The sequence below is a fragment of the Alosa sapidissima genome, chromosome 1 (genome assembly GCF_018492685.1).
Source record: "Alosa sapidissima isolate fAloSap1 chromosome 1, fAloSap1.pri, whole genome shotgun sequence".
Lineage (NCBI taxonomy): Eukaryota > Metazoa > Chordata > Actinopteri > Clupeiformes > Clupeidae > Alosa > Alosa sapidissima.
Genome location: NC_055957.1, coordinates 38336018 through 38357257, shown reverse-complemented (window position 1 = coordinate 38357257; position 21240 = coordinate 38336018). Strand labels below are relative to the sequence as shown.

Genomic DNA, 21240 nt, shown 5'->3' with positions numbered 1-21240 from the left:
ACACACAGACGCACACACACATACACACAGACGCACACACACACACTTACACACACAAGCAGATGCACACACTCCTACACTTACACACACAGGCACATGCACAGGCAGTCATACACAAAAACAGTATGTATCTGTATCCACACCTACGTTTGCCAAACTCTCCTGTCTCTCCTATGAGAGGGAATAAATAGTCTCCCTCCCATCTCTCCTGAAAGGGGATTGTGCTGTTTTCTGCTTCCCCTTCTATTTTTTGAAATGCAATTTTGGTAGCCATAGTAACAGTCAGCGGACCTAATGTCGCACACGGGAGCAGCGCCCAACCGAATCTCTCCCTCCTGACCCCCACATCTCACCCCCACATCTCACTCCCACATCTCACCACCACACACCACCACACACCACCACCACACACCAGCCCCACACACCACCACCACACACCACCACACACCAGCCCCACACACCACCACACACCAGCCCCACACACCACCACCACACACCACCACACACCACCACCACACACCAGCCCCACACACCACCACCACACACCACCACACACCAGCCCCACACACCACCACCACACACCACCACCACACACCACCACACACCAGCCCCACACACCACCACCACACACCACCACCACACACCACCACCACACACCACCACCACACACCACCACCACACACCACCACACACCAGCCCCACACACCACCACACACCACCACCACACACCACCACCACACACCAGCCCCACACGGCCGGCCACCACCACTCTCTCCGTCCCTCATGCACTCTCCACCCTGCTCGGATTGGACGGTGCGTGTGAGAGGGAGGCATGTAGCTCATCTCGCTCGCAATCACAGCATCAGGGCAGAGGTCTGATATATGCATCCCTAAAGCCTGTAACCATGAGGGCTGGCCTAGGTTCTCAACACAGGTTTGTGTGTGTGTGTGTGTGTGCGCGCATGTGTGTGTGTGAGTATGTACTGTACATGCATGTGTGGGTGTGTGTGTGTGTGAGAGAGAAAGACAGAGGAGGAGGAGGAGGCAGTCATTTGGCTTCTTCGTCTCAGAAATAATTCAGTGCTGGAAAGCAAAAGCTGAATTATTCACCTTCCCATTCCGCTGCACTGACCTGAAAAATGCAAAGCCAACTTTCGACATGTGTAGTCGTCGTGTTCTGCCTGCCTGCTCCCCACGCAGGTGTGTGTGTGTGGGTGCGTGTGGGTGGGTGTGTGTGTGGTTGTGTGTGTATCTTTGCATGTGTATCTGTGCATGTGTGTGTGTGTGTGTGAGTGTGTGTGTGTTTCATCAGAGATCTCACCCTGCCTCTTCCCCCCTTGCTCTAGGGATCGCGGTGGATAAGAATGGCTACATCTACTTTGTGGACGGCACCATGATTAGGAAGATCGACCGCAACGGCATCATCTCCACCCTACTGGGCTCCAACGACCTGACCTCGGCACGGCCCCTCACCTGCGACACCAGCATGCACATCGGACAGGTAAGCACCGTCCACTGACCCAGGACCAGCTACAGGAGCAGGCGACTGATCAGATGGCAGACTGTGAATGAAGAAGCTCCTCCACACTCTATGCATGAGGGCAGGCCACAGAGTGAGAGAAAGAGAGTAGAAAAGAGAGAGAGAGAGTGATGAGAGAGATGGTGAGAGAGAGAGAGTGATTGAGGGAGACAGAGTGATTGAGAGAGACAGAGTGATTTGGCCATTGAAAGGTGGTTGGCAGGGTTAGAGCTCCACCTGCTGGTATCTGTGATATCACCTTGCCTTGCCCATCTTGCGATCACAACCAGTACTTTGTCTGATAGACATGCACACACACACGTGTGCTCACACACACACACATACACACACACACACACAAACTTTGTAGCTTCAGTAGGCTTTTAATCTATGGTGGTGCAGACTGTCTCCCAGGGCTTTGCAAGAAGCAGCAAAAATGTTGCTGAGCAAAACAAAAAATGAAACTCGGAATGATGTTAAATGCCACCCTATATGGGAGTGTGTGTGTATACAGTATGTGTGTGTGTGTGTGTGTGTAGTGCTGTAATGCTGGTCCAGTGATATATAATAAAAAGTGTAAGGTTTTCATTCATATGCTCTCCTCTCTTTGCCTCTAAAACAGAGGCAGAGCTTTTATCTGACATATTTTCCCACAGGGCATCTCTCTCTCTCTCTTTCTGTCTCTTTCACTCACTCTTCCTCTCTTTCTATCTCTCTTCCTCTGTCTCTCTCTCACCCCCCCCTCTCTTTCTCGTTTTTTTTTCTGTCTTTTTCCCTTATTTTTCTTACAATAAACTTGCTCCCTCTCTCTCTCTCTCTCTCTCTCTCTCTCTCTCTCTCTCTCTCTCTCTCTCTCTCTCACTCACACACACACACACACACACACACAAATATAGTACGGATAAAGTGGCACTCGTTGGAGCACGCGGATGGAGCGGCTCCCGGCTGTCACCGGCTCAGTAATTGCAGTGGCTTTAGTGAGCTGGGCCATGGATCGTTAAGAGAGACACTCCTCACTCCCCAGCGCCTCACTCCCACGCCCACGCCCAGCTTCCCACACCCCAGGGGTCCTGCCGCAGCCACAGGCGGCACATAGGTGCCCCAATCATTCGCCTGGATAAATACAACCACCCCATTGTAGCCCCGTGGCTGAGTGTGGAGCTCTCTGCGGGCTCAAAGACTGTTCCGGAAGGTCCCAGACTTCCATCTCTTTTCCTGTCCTCTCAGCTCTTTTGCTGCCCCTCACTAACCCACCTGTGAGGGCTGTCTGGTCTGAAATCAGTGCAGCTGGCTGTGGCCAAAGGGGCAGTGACCCCCCCCCCCAAACCCCTCAGCCATGCCCACTCACATGCTCTCAGGAAGAGAGAGAGAGAGAGAGTCGTCTGCGGTGCGGTGTAAGTTTGGCCCTGGCTTCCATGTATAATTGAGTGTGTGAAGCGACAGGCTCCAGAGCAGACGTGAGCCGCCCTCCCAACTCCCTCCCTCCCTCCACACACACACACATGGCGGCCCCGACGTCTCCCTGTGGAATTGAAATGCGCAGCAGGCTGGTACGCAGCTAAGCACGACGCTCATAAACACTTTAAAGCAAGGTCAGGACAGGACATATCATGATGCCAAAGCTGTCCCAATGCAGACTCTCTCTCTCTCACTCACTCTCTCTCTTTTTCTTTCACTCTCTTTCTCTCTATGCGTGTGTGTGTGTGTGTGTGTGTGTGTGTGTGTGTGTGTGTGTGTGTGTGTGAGAGTGTGTGTGTGTGTGTGTGTGTGTGTGTGTGTGTGTGTGTGTGTGTGTGTGTGTGTGTGTGTGTCTGTCTGTCTGTGGGTGTCTCCAAGGCCAAAGGCTCTGAAGAAGACCAGAACTAGATCTTACCACACGACCGTCCTCATACTCATTTCAGAAATAGAGGCAGGGCAGGGTGTGTGTGTGTGTGTGTGTGTGTGTGTGTGTGTGTGTGTGTGTGTGTGTGTGTGTGTGTGTGTGTGTGTGTGTGTGTGTGCGTGCGTGTGTGTGTGGTTTTTCTTGGATTCTATCCAGAGCAAACAGACCTTACCTCACCCCGTCCTTAAACACAGTGTAAATGAGATCCAAGGACAATGTGTTTGTTTTCTGTGTGTGCGCATGTGTGTATCTGTGTGTGTGTGTGTGTGTGTGTGTGTAGCAGAATTACAAGACTCTCTAAAGACTACGGAGGCAGATTCTGACTTATAGTCAGTAAGGGACAAAGCGCATCTCGTTTAGATAAGAAAAGTGCTGGAGCCCTCTGCGTGGATGCTTTTGTTTGTGGGGTTGTTTTTTTTGTTCAGCCAGAGACGGTTGCTTCCTTTAGGCAGTGAGGAGATCCATCCCGACACAAAATAAATGACCCTGGATTGAGCAAATTGAATAAAGCACAGCCGCACAATGTATTAAGCTCTGGAAGTAAAGGATTCTTCTTCATCAGTGTCACACTAAAGTGCAGAGAGTGAGCCTGTGTGTGTGTGTGTGCGTGTGTGTGTGTGTGTGCGTGTGTGTGTGGGTATAAGCGAGAGAAAGAATCTCTATATATACCTGTATGTGTGTGTGTGTGTGTCTTGTTATGGGTGAGCTGTCAGATCTCTGACCTTACCTCTGTCCTTCCTCTTGTCCACTCAGGTGCGTTTGGAGTGGCCCACAGATCTGGCCATCAACCCCATGGACAACTCCATCTACGTGCTGGACAACAACGTGGTGCTGCAGATCACGGAGAACCGGCAGGTGCGCATCGTGGCTGGGCGGCCCATGCACTGCCAGGTGCCGGGCATCGAGTACACCATGGGCAAGCGCGCCGTCCAGACCACCCTGGAGGGCGCCACGGCCATCGCACTGTCCTACAGTGGCGTGCTCTTCATCTCCGAGACCGACGAGAAGAAGATCCACCGCATCCGGCAGGTGTCCACCGACGGCGAGATCTCACCGCTGGCCGGCGCGCCGTCGGACTGCGACTGCAAGAACGACGCCAACTGCGACTGCTACCAGACTGGCGAGGGCTACGCCAAGGACGCGCGGCTCAACTCGCCCTCCTCACTGGTGGTGGCGCCGGACGGCGCGCTCTTCGTGGCCGACCTGGGCAACATCCGCATCCGCGCCATCCGCCGCAACCGACCGCCCGTGGGCTCCTCCGGCCTCTACGAGGTGGCCTCGGCGTCCGAGCAGGAGCTGTACGCGTTCGACGCCAACGGCACGCACCAGTACACGGCCAGCCTGGTCACCGGCGACTACAAGTACAACTTCAGCTACAGCAACGAGGACGACGTGACCGCCGTCACCGACAGCAGCGGCAACACGCTGCGCGTCCGCCGCGACCCCAACGGCATGCCTGTGCGCGTGGTCGCTCCCGACAACCAGGTCATCTGGCTGACCATTGGCACCAACGGCGGCCTGAAGACCCTCACGGCACAGGGGCAGGAGCTCGTGCTCCTCACTTACCATGGCAACAGCGGTCTCCTGGCAACCAAGAGCATTCAGATTGGCTGGACCACCTTCTACGAGTAAGCACCGTTTCTTTTTGTCATTGTTACTTGGGGAGATGCTTTTGTTGATAAGGCCAGACTGCAGATGGGCGTTTGTGGGAAACCTGAGCCGGCTCTCTGGGTGTCTGGTCAGCAGTGCCGCTGAGTAGCGCAGCGCTCAGCAAAAGCACTGGGTAGCGCCCGCTGCAGTCGTATCAAAGCCGCAATTTCATCTCCCCGCCTCGCCACATTCGCCGGTGCTTTGATCAGATAGACAGCGCCGCAGTCTCTCTCTCTCTTTTCTCTATCTCTCTCTCTCTCTCTCTCTCACTCTTTTCTCTCTGTCACACTATGTGCCAGCCGACTTTTCACAATTTGACAAACACGCGCGCGCGCGCACACACACACACACACAAACACACTCAAACAGACAGGCAGGCATGCCTACAAAAAAAAAGTTCTCTCACACACACACACACACACGCAGACAAACACACATACACACAGAGAGAGACACACACACAGCCAGCCGCACACACACACCGACTGTGACAGACTGTTGGGACAGCATGTCTGTCTGCAAGACTCCGCGCGGCTATTGCCACAGAGACCGCCAGACAGGAAGTGTGTCAGCGCAAGGGCACAGTTTGAGCCATGTCATGCTGTACAGCTGTCACTGGGAGTGTGTCACTGGGACTGGAGTGGGGTGGGGGGGGGCATGCATATCTCTGTGCTAGGGCCAAACCACTGACACACACACACACCATGCACACACGCAGTCACACACACACACACACCATGCACACAAGCAGTCATACACACACGCACACAAGCGCACGGATACACACACACACACCAAGCACACAAGCACACACACACACACACACACACACACACACATACATACACACACACACACACACACACACACACACACACACACACCAAGTACACAAGCACACACACACATATACATACACACACACACACACACACACACACACATATTCTCACTGAGAGCTGAAGCCCAGAGGGCCTGCTTTCAATCAGACATGAGCAGGTCCATCTCCCAATACACTGTTCTGATTTATTCAACTATTCAATGTTCAATTTAACCGCTTGCTCATTCTCCGACACCCCTTCTCCGCTCAATTCAGACTCAACTCAGCATAGATTTTCCCCACAGCTCATTTCACTTTTTGTTCAGTCATTTCAACTTGACAAGCCCTCTCCAACCCCACCATTCATTTCATTTAACAAGCACCATCTCTTCACAGAAAAAGGCCCGTTCAGAGAAAAAGGCCCGTTCATTCAGACTCCACTCTACTGTTTCATTGATCCAATGTGGCCCCTCCACACTTAACTTCAACACGTTCACTGTCAGCTCAGCACCGCATTCAGCGAAATAATAATTCTGCATCAATCACTCCACATCGTATCTGACCTTCAGGCTCACACTTGCCTCTCGATCACCATCACCACTCCAGAGACAAATGCCGGCGTTGGCGGCCATTTTGTGCTCAAGGAGCGCCACACACATCTCTTGCTGCTTTCAGTGCAGAACAGGCATTGAGCACTCCAGCAGGAAACATTGACTCCATGCCACCCACACTCCCCTACAGACAATTACACACATGCGCGCACACACACACACACACACACACACACACACACACACACACACACACACACACACACACACACACACACACACACACACACACACACACACACTCCCCCAGTGACCCATAATGCACTGGGCCTAAGAAAATCAATCACATCCACCTCCCTCAGCGTGAGTGCGCTTAGGAGAGAGAGAGAGAGAGATGCAGGGGTCTCTGAAGGCGGCCCTTGCCTGTCTGTGTGTTTACATAGCTGTGGACCCAGGGGGTAATATATGCCCTACAGTACTTCTGGGCAGTGCAGAGGTGAAGGAGTGCCCACACAGAGGACAGAAAGAGAGAGAGAGAGAGAGAGAGAGAGAGAGAGAGAGAGAGACACACACACACAGCCTGTAATTAGTGTGTGGTCCCTCACCTTACAAAAAAACACAGCTTCTAATGTGTGTGTGTGTGTGTGTGTGTGTGTGTGCGCCTCACAGCTACGATAGCGAGGGACGCCTGACCAATGTCACCTTCCCCACCGGCGTCATTACCAGTCTCCATGGCGACATGAAGCCTGCGCTGACGGTGGACATCGAGACGTCTGGCCGTGAGGATGACGTCAGCATCACCACCAACCTCTCCTCCATAGACTCCTTCTACACACTGGTGCAAGGTGACCATGATGAAATGCCCAGCCCTATTCACACACACACACACACACACACACACCCATGCACACACACACACGCGCGCACACCCATGCACACACACACACACACACACACACACACACACACACACACACACACACACACAGACTTTTATTCTTTACAGTGAAAATGTCATCTTATAAAATACCACGTTTGTCCCCCTATCTCTGCCTAAGGCTCCGATGCTTTGTTTCCTTCCATAGACCAACTGAGGAACAGCTACCAGGTGGGCTATGATAACTCCCTGCGCGTTATCTACGCCAACGGGATGGACACACACTACCAGACGGAGCCGCACATCCTGGCAGGGCCCGCCAACCCTACGGTGGCCCGGAGGAACATGACCCTTCCCGGGGAGAGCGGCCAGAACCTGGTGGAGTGGCGCTTCCGCAAAGAGCAGACGCGAGGAAAGGTCATCGTGTTTGGACGAAAGCTGAGGGTAGGTCTCAGCTCACACACACACACACACACACACACACACACACACACACACACACACACACACATCTGTGCAGAATAAATGGGAGAATATAATACTGGATAATTCTAAAGGAATTAGCATAAGCAAAGCACTATATCATTTATCAAAGCCAAGCTTGGTAGTGTGATAGATGGTTTAATATGTGTTGGCCAATTCCTGTGGTATCTTTGGCCAGTTGATGATTAAGTAGCTGGTAGCTGTGTTTGTCCTTACTGTTTACAAATGGAGATCCCCTTTCCGTTTGCCAGTTGAAATTGAGTGCATACCACATTATTACAGCCCAGCTTTTATGTGCTCCGTGCATCCCAGTGCATACATACATATATTCATATAGACAATACAAAAGCACATCTCTTCCCTTAAAGAGGCCTTGTTAGCTCGTCGAGTTTGTCATCGTGAATCAAGAAAAATGGCGATCAGTGGATTCACTTCTGAAACAAATGATTTTTAGCAACACGCTGACTAGTGGGTGCGATTTCTCAAAGCCTAATGTTTTTGGAACATGAGTCCCGTCATGGAAGGCCTCCGAGGGAGTTGTCAGATATGCCACATCCATATGCTAATGGCTCGGGGAGCGCTTGTTTATGTCTGGGCAAAGTAGTGGCTGTCAGCTGCGGGGACTGACACCAGCGACGGCAAGGCAAAGGCAGCAGCGTCGATCAGAGACTGTTTGCGGAGTCCGTTTCCATTTCAAACAGCCCTCAGCGCCACTTCAACCAAAAACACCCGTTTTCTTTACCCACGCTCGATACAAACGCAGATTAGTGTCACCCAGCCTGGTGATTAGGGAAATGGGTGTGATTTTGTGTTATCGTTGTGTATACTTTCTCTTTTTTTCTCTCAATTTCCACTTTCTCTCTCCCCGTCGTCTCGGAGCGTCTGAGCGTTTTGTCTCGTCTACATCAAAGGAGCACTTGAAGTGTTTTTTCCGGGAGGCGAGGGGGAATGGAGGTATGATGAGGAATGTCTCTGGTGGGCTCCTGAGAGGTTAATCTCCATACTGTGCCTTCGCCACTGTCTGATACACACACACACACACACACACACTATCCGAAACACACACACACACACTTACACCCACACACACACACATATACATAGACACATACATACACACACACACAAACACACACACACACACACACACACACACACACACAAGATTACCTTCTCATCATTTCTGCAGAGGTTGCGCATTAGTGTAACCCACCCTGTCACAGCCCCCTGGACAACTTAGGATTGATTGTTTGTTTTTTTTCTCTCTTACTTTGTTTCCATCCATCATCTGCGTCGGGGTTTATGAAAAAGCACTGTGGTGTGTGTTGAACTGTGTGTGTCTGTGTGTGTGTGTGTGTGTGTATGTGATATGGTGTGCATATCCTCCTCCCATATGATGCTCAAGCATCAGCCATCCCCATTTGTGCCAAACAGAGTGAGATGGAGAGGTGGTGGCTCGGGAGGGACACACAGAGTTTTGAGCGAGTGCCAGCGACACTCTCTGTGTAATGAACAGCCATCGGAGAAGCAGCTCATCAGATCCTCCCGCACTCGCATCAAGGTTCCTCTAAACGAGTTTAGCGTCGCACTCCAGAATCAATCAGATCGTCAATCATGCGCCTTAAACAAACAGGCCGTCACGGCCCCGCTGACGAATGGCACCGCATCTGACTGATTGACTTTAAGGACCTGTGGCAATCATTCACCATGTTTATTTGTACACCATTTATTCTCATCTCATCTGTTCTGTTCTGTTCACTTCCTGATTTCTTTTCTTCTTTTTCTTCTCCCTCTTCTCCCTCTTCTTCTTCTTCTTCTTCTTCTTCTTCTCCAAGGTCAATGGGAGGAACCTGCTCTCGGTGGACTACGATCGAACGCTGCGGACGGAGAAGATCTACGACGATCATCGCAAGTTTCTGCTGAAGATCGTCTACGACTCGTCGGGACACCCCACGCTGTGGGTGCCCAGCAGCAAACTGATGTCGGTCAACCTCACCTACTCCAGTACGGGCCAGGTGACCTGCCTCCAGCGCGGTCCCACCTCCGAGCGCGTGGAGTACGACAGCCAGGGACGCATCGTCTCGCGCACCTTCGCCGACGGCAAGACCTGGAGCTACACCTACCTGGATAAGGTGAGCAGGCCGAGGAGGAGGGTCAGCTAGCTGGACCTGAGATGGCTAGTGCAAACAGGGGAAGGATTCGGCTTGAGCACCATCTGTTTTTTTCTGTGAAGGAGCTTGTTGCAAAATGTCATGGGTTTTCAGTGCTCCGATTTCTTAGGCTATAGTCGTCCAGCACGTTTGCTCACATTTACTACTCTGTCTGTCCGTCTGTCTGTCTGTCTTGAGGAACAGAGGGACTCACATGAGAAGGTGACAAGCGGGTTCAAATGTTGACAAATCGGATCACATTCAGGGAAACTCCAGTTCTGGAGCACCGCTTAGCGCAAGGGAAAGTCGACTAGTCTTCATATTTCTCCTCTGAATGCACCTTATACGGCAGAAACATAAGCTCTTAAGCAGGCCTTTCAGCAGGGCCAGCAACCCCCCCCCCCCCCCCCCCCCCCCACACACACACACACACACACACACACACACACACACGCACACTCCCCCCACTACCCTTCTCCTCCAGGCCTTTGGACAGAATCTCATTTTCTTAGGCCAACTGTAATTTAACAAAATATGATCCTAATGCTGTACCTGTCCAACTTTGTAAAGCCAGAAATGCCGCAGCGGTGCTGACTGCAGTCTGACCTTTGGGAAAGCCCCAGTGGACAAGCGCACAGCTGTGTCTCCAGCATGCAATAACCGCCTCCACTCCCGCACTTTATAGGGAGCTTAGCACTGCTGGCTCAGTCCCGGGCCGGACCCGGCGAGCCCTTGTGAGATGCGTACGGCGTCTGGATTTATTTGTGGAGTGCAAGCGAGAGTGTGTATTATTAATGACAGTGAAGAAAAGAGGAGAGTTATTTTGTAAAAGAAAAACAACAAATAATTGAGACTCCCCTGAAAGCAATGAGCGTCAAAAGGTTGCCAAGAATTATGGGGGCGGAGGACCTGAGAGGAGAGAGAGAAAGAGAGCACTGAAAATGACTTGGGATGGGAAATCTTTAAATTGTGTGTGTGTGTGTGTGTGTGTGTGTGTGTGTGTGTGTGTGTGTGTGTGTGTGTGTGTGTGTGTGTGTGTGTGTGTGGTTTAGGGGGGAGATGGCTTAGCAGGGCCTCCTAAAGTCAAAGTTATGGCTGCAGAAATGAGGCTCAGGGGAGTGGGGAGGCTTGAGCTGAGGTTTACAGTCCTGCAAAAAGCAGAGGAGAGAGAGAGAGAGGAGAGGAGAGAGAGAGGAGAGACAGAGAGGAGATGAGAGAGAAAGAGAGGAGATGAGAGAGAGAGGAGATGAGAGAGAGAGAGAGGAGATGAGAGAGAGTAGAGGAGAGAGAGAGAGCTGAGAGGAGAGGAGAGGAGAGAGAGGAGAGGAGAGAAGAGATGGGGGGGGGGAGAGTGAGGGAGTACATAGGACTCACACATGGGCGAAATCACAAAGCAGTAAAGTCGGCCAGTTAACACAGTTAACACACTGTCTCTGGCCCTGAACTCCTCGTAATTGGAAAAACCCTCCAAACATTTTGGCTCTTGTGAGTCCGTTCTTTGGGAGCCCTGTGATCTGGATAGATCAGAGATGAACACTTAAGGAGCTCTTTGTTTTTTAAAATATCAGAGATGCCCCAGACGTGAGCACCGTCTGAAAGTCAACTTTCCTGTCCACACATCCGTCGTCCACAGAGACAGAGACAGAGAGAGAGAGAGAGCAAGCTTGTTTACTTGCGGTGGAAAGTGAACTTTTTCCTCCATCTGAAGAGCAGGGAAATAAAATGGAGTCCCCTGAGTGCATTAAAAATGCATGGGGCCTGGCGCTCAGTGCTTCCGCCTACCCAGGTAGCGTGACCAGGAAGAACACTATCAACACACAAACACATGCCACCCAGCAGCTTTGGATGCCACAGTGGAGTGACAGACACATGAAAGCACAGTCTATCACACACGCGTACACACACACACACACACACACACACACACACACACACACATACACACACACACACACACACACATACACAGTTACACAGAAATACACACAAACCAAGCACACACAGAAGCACAAAGACTACTCTCACTCACTCACTCACTCAATCAATGCATTAGTTCTGGAAATAGTTGCTCCCATCCCCTTGATCGAGGTTTGGTTGCGAGAAAGAACGCTGGATGAGAAGGTACAGAGCAACATACACACACACACACACACACACACACACACACACTTCCATCTCACATTGCGCAGGTTACTAAAGCTCAATGTGTGTGTGTGATGGCCGCTTTTTCTCACACTCTCCACAGCCCCTCTCTGTGGTCCTCCTATCTCACCAAGGCACGCCCACTCGGTGGACATGATCCACTAATCTCACAGGAGTTTGCGTTTTTCACTTTAAAAGCATCCCTCTTGATCCTCTTTTTGTTTTTTTTTCTGGTGTCCATCAAAAGTCCCGCTTCTACCTTTAGGCGATATTCAAAGTAGGTAATTACCTGTTGTTTGCCTAAGTGATCGCAACGCTCAGTGGAGCTTAGCTTATGAGATAAGTATAGACACGGCATGGGGCCCGAGCCAGTAATTGCGGCTCACTTTAGAATTACGCATCTGAGTGCATTAAACAGGTCTGCGCTTAGACATGCCGGGGTCAAGGAGAACTCAATTAAGGGAAGAAATTGTTTCCCAAATGGAATGTTAATACCTGCATTTACAGCCCATTTGCATTTTAAATGCTTGTTAGTGTAATTAATTGTTCTGTCCCCCCCCCCATTTTCTCTGCATTTCTTTATCTCTCTCTCTCTCTCTCTCTCTCTCTCTCTCTCTCTCTCTCTCTCTCTCTCTCTCTCTCTATCGCTCTGCTTGAACCCCCTGTCCACCTCTCCAGTCCATGGTCCTGCTCTTGCACAGCCAGCGGCAGTACATCTTCGACTATGACATGCAGGACCGTCTGTCGGCTATCACCATGCCCAGCGTGGCGCGGCACACCATGCAGACCATCCGCTCTGTCGGCTACTACCGCAACATCTACAACCCGCCGGAGAGCAACGCATCGGTGACGGTGGACTACAGCGAGGATGGTCAGCTGCTGCGCGTGGCCCACCTGGGCACGGGCCGGCGCGTGCTCTACAAGTACCGGCGTCAGAACAAGCTGGCCGAGATCCTGTACGACAGCACGCGCGTCAGCTTCACCTACGACGAGACGGCCGGCGTGCTCAAGACGGTCAACCTGCAGAGCGAGGGCTTCATCTGCTCCATCCGCTACCGGCAGGTGGGCCCGCTCGTCGACCGGCAGATCTTCCGCTTCAGCGAAGACGGCATGGTCAACGCGCGCTTCGACTACACCTATGACAACAGCTTCCGGGTCACCAGCATGCAGGGGGTCATCAACGAGACGCCGCTGCCCATCGACCTCTACCAGTTCGATGACATCTCGGGCAAGGTGGAGCAGTTCGGCAAGTTCGGGGTCATCTACTACGACATCAACCAGATCATCTCCACGGCGGTGATGACCTACACCAAGCACTTTGACGCGCACGGCCGCATCAAGGAGATCCAGTACGAGATCTTCCGCTCACTCCTCTACTGGATCACCATCCAGTACGACAACGTGGGCCGCGTCACCAAGCGCGAGATCAAGATCGGGCCCTTCGCCAACACCACCAAGTACGGCTACGAGTACGACGTGGACGGCCAGCTGCAGACCGTCTATCTCAACGAGAAGATCATGTGGCGCTACAACTACGACCTCAACGGCAACCTGCACCTGCTCAACCCCGGCAACAGCGCCCGGCTCACGCCGCTCCGCTACGACCTGCGTGACCGCATCACGCGTCTCGGCGACGTCCAGTACCGGCTGGACGAGGACGGCTTCCTGCGTCAGCGCGGCACCGAGATCTTCGAGTACAACTCCAAGGGCCTGCTGGTGCGCGTGCACAGCAAGGGCGGCGGCTGGACGATCCAGTACCGCTACGACGGCCTCGGACGCCGACTGGCCTCGCGCAACAGCCTCGGCCAGCACCTGCAGTTCTTCTACGCCGACCTCAGCTACCCGACGCGCATCACACACGTCTACAACCACTCCAGCTCGGAGATCACCTCGCTCTACTACGACCTGCAGGGCCACCTGTTCGCCATGGAGATCAGCAGCGGCGAGGAGTTCTACATCGCCTGCGACAACACCGGCACGCCACTGGCCGTCTTCAGCAGCAACGGGCGCCTGCTCAAGCAGGTCCACTACACGGCGTTCGGCGAGATCTACTTCGACTCCAACCCTGCTTTCCAGCTGGTCATCGGCTTCCACGGCGGCCTGTACGACCCGCTGACCCGGCTGCTGCACTTCGGCGAACGAGACTACGACATCCCGGCCGGCCGCTGGACCACACCGGACATCGCCACCTGGAAGCGGGTGGGAAAGGACCCTATGCCGTTCAATCTGTACATGTTCCGCAACAACAACCCCGTCAGCAAGGTGCATGAGGTCAAGGAGTACGTCACAGGTGAGGTTACACGAAAGGCAGAACAAGGTGTTTTTATTCATTCATCATGTGGAGAGGTTTGGAGACGTAGTCTGGCTACATATGAAAGCACATTCTCGGGGAAATAGGGAGCCTTAGTTTTCAAAGCGATACTGTACTTTGGATTGTAGGATGTAATTAGAGGATGTGATATGAAAACATTCATCTTTAATCAAAGGATCATGGCATTTCGTGCGCCTGCTAAAATTGAGTTCAAATATGTCGGCCACTTTTTTATTTTATTTTTGGAGCGGGATGGCTTTGTTTGCACTGGCAGAGCTGTGAACATAGGTTTGGATGTTTGCCCCCAGGCTTCCTGTCAAGTTAGGTCAGCTTACCAGAAATGTCTCACTGCCAGACTCTGTCAGGATTAGACATTCATGGTTTGGCCATTAGGAGCAGTGCTAACAGAACATTCTTGAATGACACTAATTTTCCATGTTGGTTCTTCCCTCCCTCCTTTACTGCACCGCAGATGTCAACATCTGGCTGGTGACGTTCGGGTTCCATCTCCACAATGCCATCCCTGGATTCCCCATCCCCAAGTTTGACCTGACGCAGCCTTCGCTGGAGATGAGGAAGAGTCAGCTGTGGGATGACCTGCCGGTGTGTATGACCATCTGCCCCTTTCGTCCATCCCTTTTTCATTTCATTATTCCTCCGCAGTTTGTTTATCCTCTCTCTCCTTCCCTGACTCTTCCCATTTTCCCATTCCCTTAGCCAGGGCTCTCAGACGCTTGTCTGTGTGGCTGGAGCTACGTGTTGTCTTAGCCTCCTAAGGCACACATGGAGAAGAAGCAAACAAAGTCAGGGTGGTCCTCAGTTCAGCCAACAGAGAGACCAATTATCCCACGCTAAATCATTACCAGTTTGGCTGGAAATAGGGTCATTATCCGCCAGCGTTTCAAGTGCAAATGAGTCAGCTTCTTGCCGTAATTGTCCTAGCATGACAGTCGCATTACTGTGTGTAATTAACAAGCTGGACTCAAAGCACAACATTCTCGCATTCTATCAAAAGTAATACCCCTCACCACTTCTGTTGTCGGTGGTGTTGTTGTGTTTGCTGAATTTATTTTCCCCCGAAAGTCCCTTTGGTAATAAGCAAGTTCTGTCAACTTTTATTCTTTGCCCCCTTCAAGCTGACACTAAGAAGATTAAAAGAAAAGAAATTTACCAACTTGCGCTTTTGTTAGACATTTGAAGATGTTTTGTCTTTAAAGTATACCATTATCCAACTCAATGCAGGCACCCTGCTGCCCATTCTTAATGTGTCTACTCTTTCTCTCTCTCTCCCTCTCTCTCCCTATCTTTCTCTCTCTCTCTCTCTCACCCTCTTTCTTTCTCTGTCTCTCTCCCTCTCTCTCTCTATCTCTCTCCCCCTTTCTTTCTCTGCTTCTCTCTCTCACTCTCTGTCTCTCCTCTCTGCAGTCTATCTCTGGGGTGCAGCAGGCCGTGACGCACCAGGCCAAGGCGTTCCTGTCGTTCGAGCGCATGCCGGAGATCCAGCTGAATCGGCGGCGGCCTAGCGGGGAGCGTCCGTGGCTGTGGTTCGCCACCGTCAAGTCGCTCATCGGCAAGGGCGTGATGATGGCCATCAGCCAGGGCCGCGTGCTGACCAGCGCCCTCAACATCGCCAACGAGGACTGCATCAAGGTGGCCACAGTGCTCAACCACGCCTACTACCTGGAGGACCTCCACTTCACAGTGGAGGGCCGCGACACGCACTACTTCATCAAGACCACGCTGCCCGAGAACGACCTGGGCATGCTGCGGCTCACCAGCGGCCGCAAGGCGCTGGACAGCGGCGTCAACGTGACGGTGTCGCAGTCCACCACGGTGGTGAACGGGCGCACGCGGCGCCTGGCCGACGTGGAGCTGCAGTACGGCGCCCTGGCGCTGCACGTGCGCTACGGCTCCACGCTGGACGAGGAGAAGGCGCGCGTGCTGGAGCAGGCCAGGCAGCGGGCGCTGGCCCAGGCGTGGGCGCGCGAGCAGCAGCGGGTGCGCGAGGGCGAGGAGGGCGCGCGCCCCTGGACGGAGGGCGAGAAGCGGCAGCTGCTGAGCAACGGCAAGGTGCAGGGCTACGACGGCTACTACGTGCTGTCCGTGGAGCAGTACCCCGAGCTGGCCGACAGCGCCAACAACATCCAGTTCCTGCGCCAGAGCGAGATCGGGAAGAGGTAACACGACGGCACACACGCGGCCTCATCTCCTGCTCCACGCCTGCCCGACGACCTGCCGGACTCCCTCGTCCCCCCTCAACCCCCCACCCACCCACCTGTCACATATCCATCCGCCAAAGAGACTGTTGAGCTCAACCCTCCCCGTCTGTGTCCTGTACACAAACATGTTTAAATACACTCCCACTGTCACATCCAAACACACACACACACACACACACACACTCACACACAAAGACATATACAGATACATATTCAGATATATATGGAGCCTCGCTGTTTCAGAAGACCATAGGAGGCTTCAAGCTAGCGCCTTGTGTAGGGTCATCTCAGTCTAACGCAGTTGCCATGTAGAAAATGTCTCGATTTTTAAGCAGTAAAATGACCCGAACATAGCCTGGACCAGGACAGTCTGAGTCGTGGTTCAGGTTTGGCCCGCTTCTCTTCGTGGAAGTGACTACGGACTTCTCCTCAGAAGAACAAACCAAGACTCTTCACTTTGTAAAAGTTGAAAACAAAAAAAAAACTTCTCTTTCTTTCTTCATTTCTTTCTTTTTTTTACTGTCAACCTTAGAGGTGACCTGCTTCAAACACAGAAACAAGAAGGAGAAAAACAAAGCAGACGGACGATTTGAAGTGTTTACATACAGTAACGCATACCACTGCACTTCTCCGGAGTGAGAACACTCCGACAACGTTCATATCACATCCCCCGGCACGTCCTGATTGGCTGACCTAATAGGAAGAGACGGCTTAGGAGAGATGGAAAAAAAGCGAAATCACTTGTTTGGTTGGCGGGTAGGGCAGTTCAGCTCTGTGTGGTGTACAGCTGCGAGCTACACAAGTGAAGCCATGTGGCTCTCTCTCTCTGTGGGAAGGACACTCCTTGGAGTGATGTTCACACTCTCGCGCCTGCATCCGAGGGGTCCTGTGGGGCCCGGGCCCCGAGCCACTGGGCTTAGGGGCCACGTCCATGATGAGGTGCGGGAGAGGCGTAAAATAGAATTCAAATAAAAGAGCGACATGTGAAAGAATAAAAAGAATCATATCCAATCGAGCTTTTAACTGAGACATGAGAATAATCTTTATGGATTTTTTTTTTTTAAAGATGAAAGAAAGTAAATCCACTTATCCGTATTTCAATATTAGTCTCAGAGAAAGTAATTTATGTACAGTGTTTCTACTTTAAAAAAAAATAAAACCTTAAAAATAGAGATTTCCTCTTGTCATGCATTACTGTTTATACTTTACATATTTTATCCTGTTAGAATTTATGGTAATGCTATTCAAGATAAGTATCAGACTGTACTTTGTCATTCATTTCTGCATTCAGGCTGGAAGTTTGTTTTTTCTTATCCTCTCTGTATCTTGCTTTTTTTCTCTCTCTTTCCTGAAACTTTGTTTGGCACTTACTGTTTTTGGAAATTGTCCATTAAGTCGTTTCAAGCTCTCTATGCCTTTATAGGAAATCGTTTGTGATAGATACTGCAAACCAGGTCTTTCAGAAGAAGACACAGACAAACTTTACACTCGAGTCGATATCTAGCCTGGTGACCAGCGTGTTTGATTAGCAAACAGTGTTATTCTCTTCAGGCTGGATTTGTGTTGTTTTCGTTGGCTTTATCCTCCAACTCTGCTTCGCACGTCGACATGCCCTTTTGCAAAGATTTTCTGTGTGAGTGTCATAGTGCTTTTGCCTTCTGTGTGTGCAGGAGAGCATGTGCTGATATGACCAGCCAGTTAACTGCTTGCCTATAGGCACAAACTGAGCGAGTGAATGCACGAACATGAAAACACGAAACATCGTCGAGCAGGCCACTTAACGCATTCATAACAAATCATGATTAATGTAGTCTAACAAGCCCCCAAAGGCCAGTTATCACACCGTGTCATGTATAGACACAATCGTGTCAAACGCATGATTAGCCCGAATGTGGGCATGATCAGAGGGACGAGGAAGAGGAGGTGACCTCTTCCACACTTCGGCTAAGCCAGTGGAAGGTGGATAGGAAGGAACACGAAACAATGTGCATTAGGCTGGATATTTTTTGGACATAACCTAAATAGCAAGTGAGTGTGATGTGAAGAGGTCTCCAGGCAATGTGCAGGAGGATCAGGGAGCAGCAGGAGCCTTCTCGTCTTTACAGTGCTTAATACTCGCCTCTTAACACGCTGTCTCTCCATATCTCTCTCTCCCCTTTCTCTCTTTTCTTCTCTCTCTCTCTCTCACTCTCAGCCGGAGGGAAAAACACACACTCTTAGTGAGAAGACAGAGAAAGCTGTAGGGAAAGGGAATAAAACTTTTCTACAGTCATGCTCATGATGTTTTTCTTTTTTGGTGGTTGCAACTTTATTTTCTTGCGAAGGGGATTTCGACAGCTCACACTGTTTGAAGTCAATAACTCTGACAGCAAGCCTCACATCTCTGATAAGTCAGGACTCCAGGTCTGACTTTAAACAAATACATCCCTCATTTAGAACACCAAGTCATCATGGAATGGCTCATTCTGTAGTAAAGGCGATTTTTGTTGTTTGTTTTTCGTAAAACACTCTTTAAGATTGTACCAGTTTAAAAAAAAATGTATGGACTAACGAATGAGAAAGTAATATTTCTGTTTTGTTTAGTGTTCATTTTGTATCTGTTTGAATTTCATCTTTTTTTTATCAAGTCATTGAATTGTATTTTTCTATTGGTGTATGACCAGTTTGACTGGGTCTTTGAGAAGGAAGCAATGTTAGGTTACTACGCTTGTGTGATTATTTCTGTTCTCTCTATCTGTGTGTCTGATTCTCTGTGGTATTATTGGCTGGGCCCTGCCGGGGTCATGCGCTGTGTTTGAACAGAAAGGACAGTGGCCATTCTCCTCCTGACTGACCGTTCTTTAGCCCCCTCGCCTTGCCGGTGGCCATATAATCAGTATTCTTATACGATTCTGGTTCTCCAGGCTCTCATTTTGACCCCTAGACCCCTCCAGGCTCCCATATTTGACCGCTGTCCAAAGGTTATTTGAAAAGAAAAATCACTCTGTTTCGTTCAGGCATTTCAATGCATGTCAATCATGTCAACTTCATCTTAAGGCTTACAGTGAGCTCCCTCAAATCTTTTGCTGGAGAAAAAAAAACATTCTGTCGCCGTTTCTGTGTCCTGAGAACTGGCATGCAGTCATGTGAAGTAGAGTCCCCCAGCTCCAGGGCCCAGAGGAGGGAGGATAGGGCAGGAGGAGGAGGAGGAGGAGGAGGAGGTGGTGGACGAGGGCTAAGCAGTCCAACAGGGAGAGGAGAGCACCAGGATGGGCAGGGAGGTCCGCTTTTGTTTGACTGTCATTTGCATGCCTACAATGTAAAATGCCCATGGCCACTCCGTCAGAGAAGAAATGTGCATCTCATGACTTGGACCCCTCATGTCAGCACAATAAAAAATATGTAGGTTAGAGCAGAGTGGGGCTACGTTCTGTATAGGAAATACTGCACTAGAATGTCCATAGTGCAATTGCATTGCTTCGTTTGATTTATTTACCTTTAAGTGCTAGTCAGGTCACGGATCAGGGTGAAGCGAGAGCTTGTCGTGTCATTTTTAATGGCAGAGGAGGACGCGGGAAGGTCCTCGATAATAGAGGACCCTAAATAAGAGTGGGTGGGGGTGGGGGGTTACTGACATGCAGAATTGGTTGGAGGCAAGCGCATTTTCATGATTTGGTACAAAATGGCTGTCACTGACCATCCTGGACACGGACACAATTCATACAGTGGACAACCACTAGGGTGGAGATAGAGCATGTGTGCACCAGAGATGGGCTCTGCCCCGATCCTAGGACGTCATGTGGTGATCGAGATGCATTTGTTTTAAACATGCTTTTAGTCATTACTCGTCACCTGCTAGACGAGGAGCTTATTTCAAAGGTGGTTCTTTTGTTTTCTTTATGTGGCAAGGAAAAGTGTCTCTCTCTCTCTCTCTCTCTCTCTTGTGTGAAGCAGGGATGCAAAATCTCAAGATCTGAACTGTAAATCCAATAAAAAGTCTTTTTTTCTGTGTGATGAAGGTACAGAACTTTTTTATTTATTCAAAAACTTCTGTTTTTTGTTTCATTTGTCCTTCCTTCAGTCAGCATCCTCTGCAGATTCATGTTATTGTTTATATACACGTTGCCATTTAGAGTGCAAATAAAGTGCAATTTTAATGTAATCTGGAAAGAGGTCATTTCTGGGACGGCAGTCCTTCTTATCTTCATGTCAATGCTCCACAGAGATCAATCATACAAATAAAATGGAATACTGTAAAGGTTTCTGAACACCGTGAGCCAGAATGTTGTTTTCTTTACACATGCAGACATGGATTTATGCACCAATAAATAGTGTGCTGTTTGAAAAGACACTGCCAAGGTTATGCTTTCAAACTCAGATGGGTTTGTGCAACACAAACATGTAAATGAGGCCGTCTTCTTGTTCTTCATGTACCGATAATCAAGTGTCTGTGTGTGTGTGTGTGTGTGTGTGTGTGTGTGTCTACTTAAAGGCAGCTCAGGTTAACCATGTCCTGACACGTGAGGCCCTCACACTCTCGCTCACCCTCTGTCTCTTTCCCTCTCTCTCTCTCTCTCTGTGTCTCTCTCCCATTCTCACACACAAACACACACACACACACATACGTACTTATTAATACTGCATTTACCTTTCATAT

At 50.6% G+C, this 21240-nt stretch overlaps 1 protein-coding gene across 1 annotated transcript in view; it reads left to right on the top strand.

The window, feature by feature from the left end:
• tenm3 (teneurin transmembrane protein 3) overlaps positions 1-20851 on the top strand; it is a 222978-nt gene extending 202127 nt beyond the window's left edge. The window contains 8 exon segments of the mRNA XM_042087438.1: positions 1347-1501; positions 4155-5029; positions 7092-7267; positions 7508-7743; positions 9618-9914; positions 12753-14364; positions 14858-14988; positions 15811-20851. Of these exon segments, the coding sequence (XP_041943372.1) occupies positions 1347-1501; positions 4155-5029; positions 7092-7267; positions 7508-7743; positions 9618-9914; positions 12753-14364; positions 14858-14988; positions 15811-16566 (4238 nt within the window). The 3' untranslated portion in view covers positions 16567-20851.
• Positions 20852-21240: the final 389 nt, after the last annotated feature.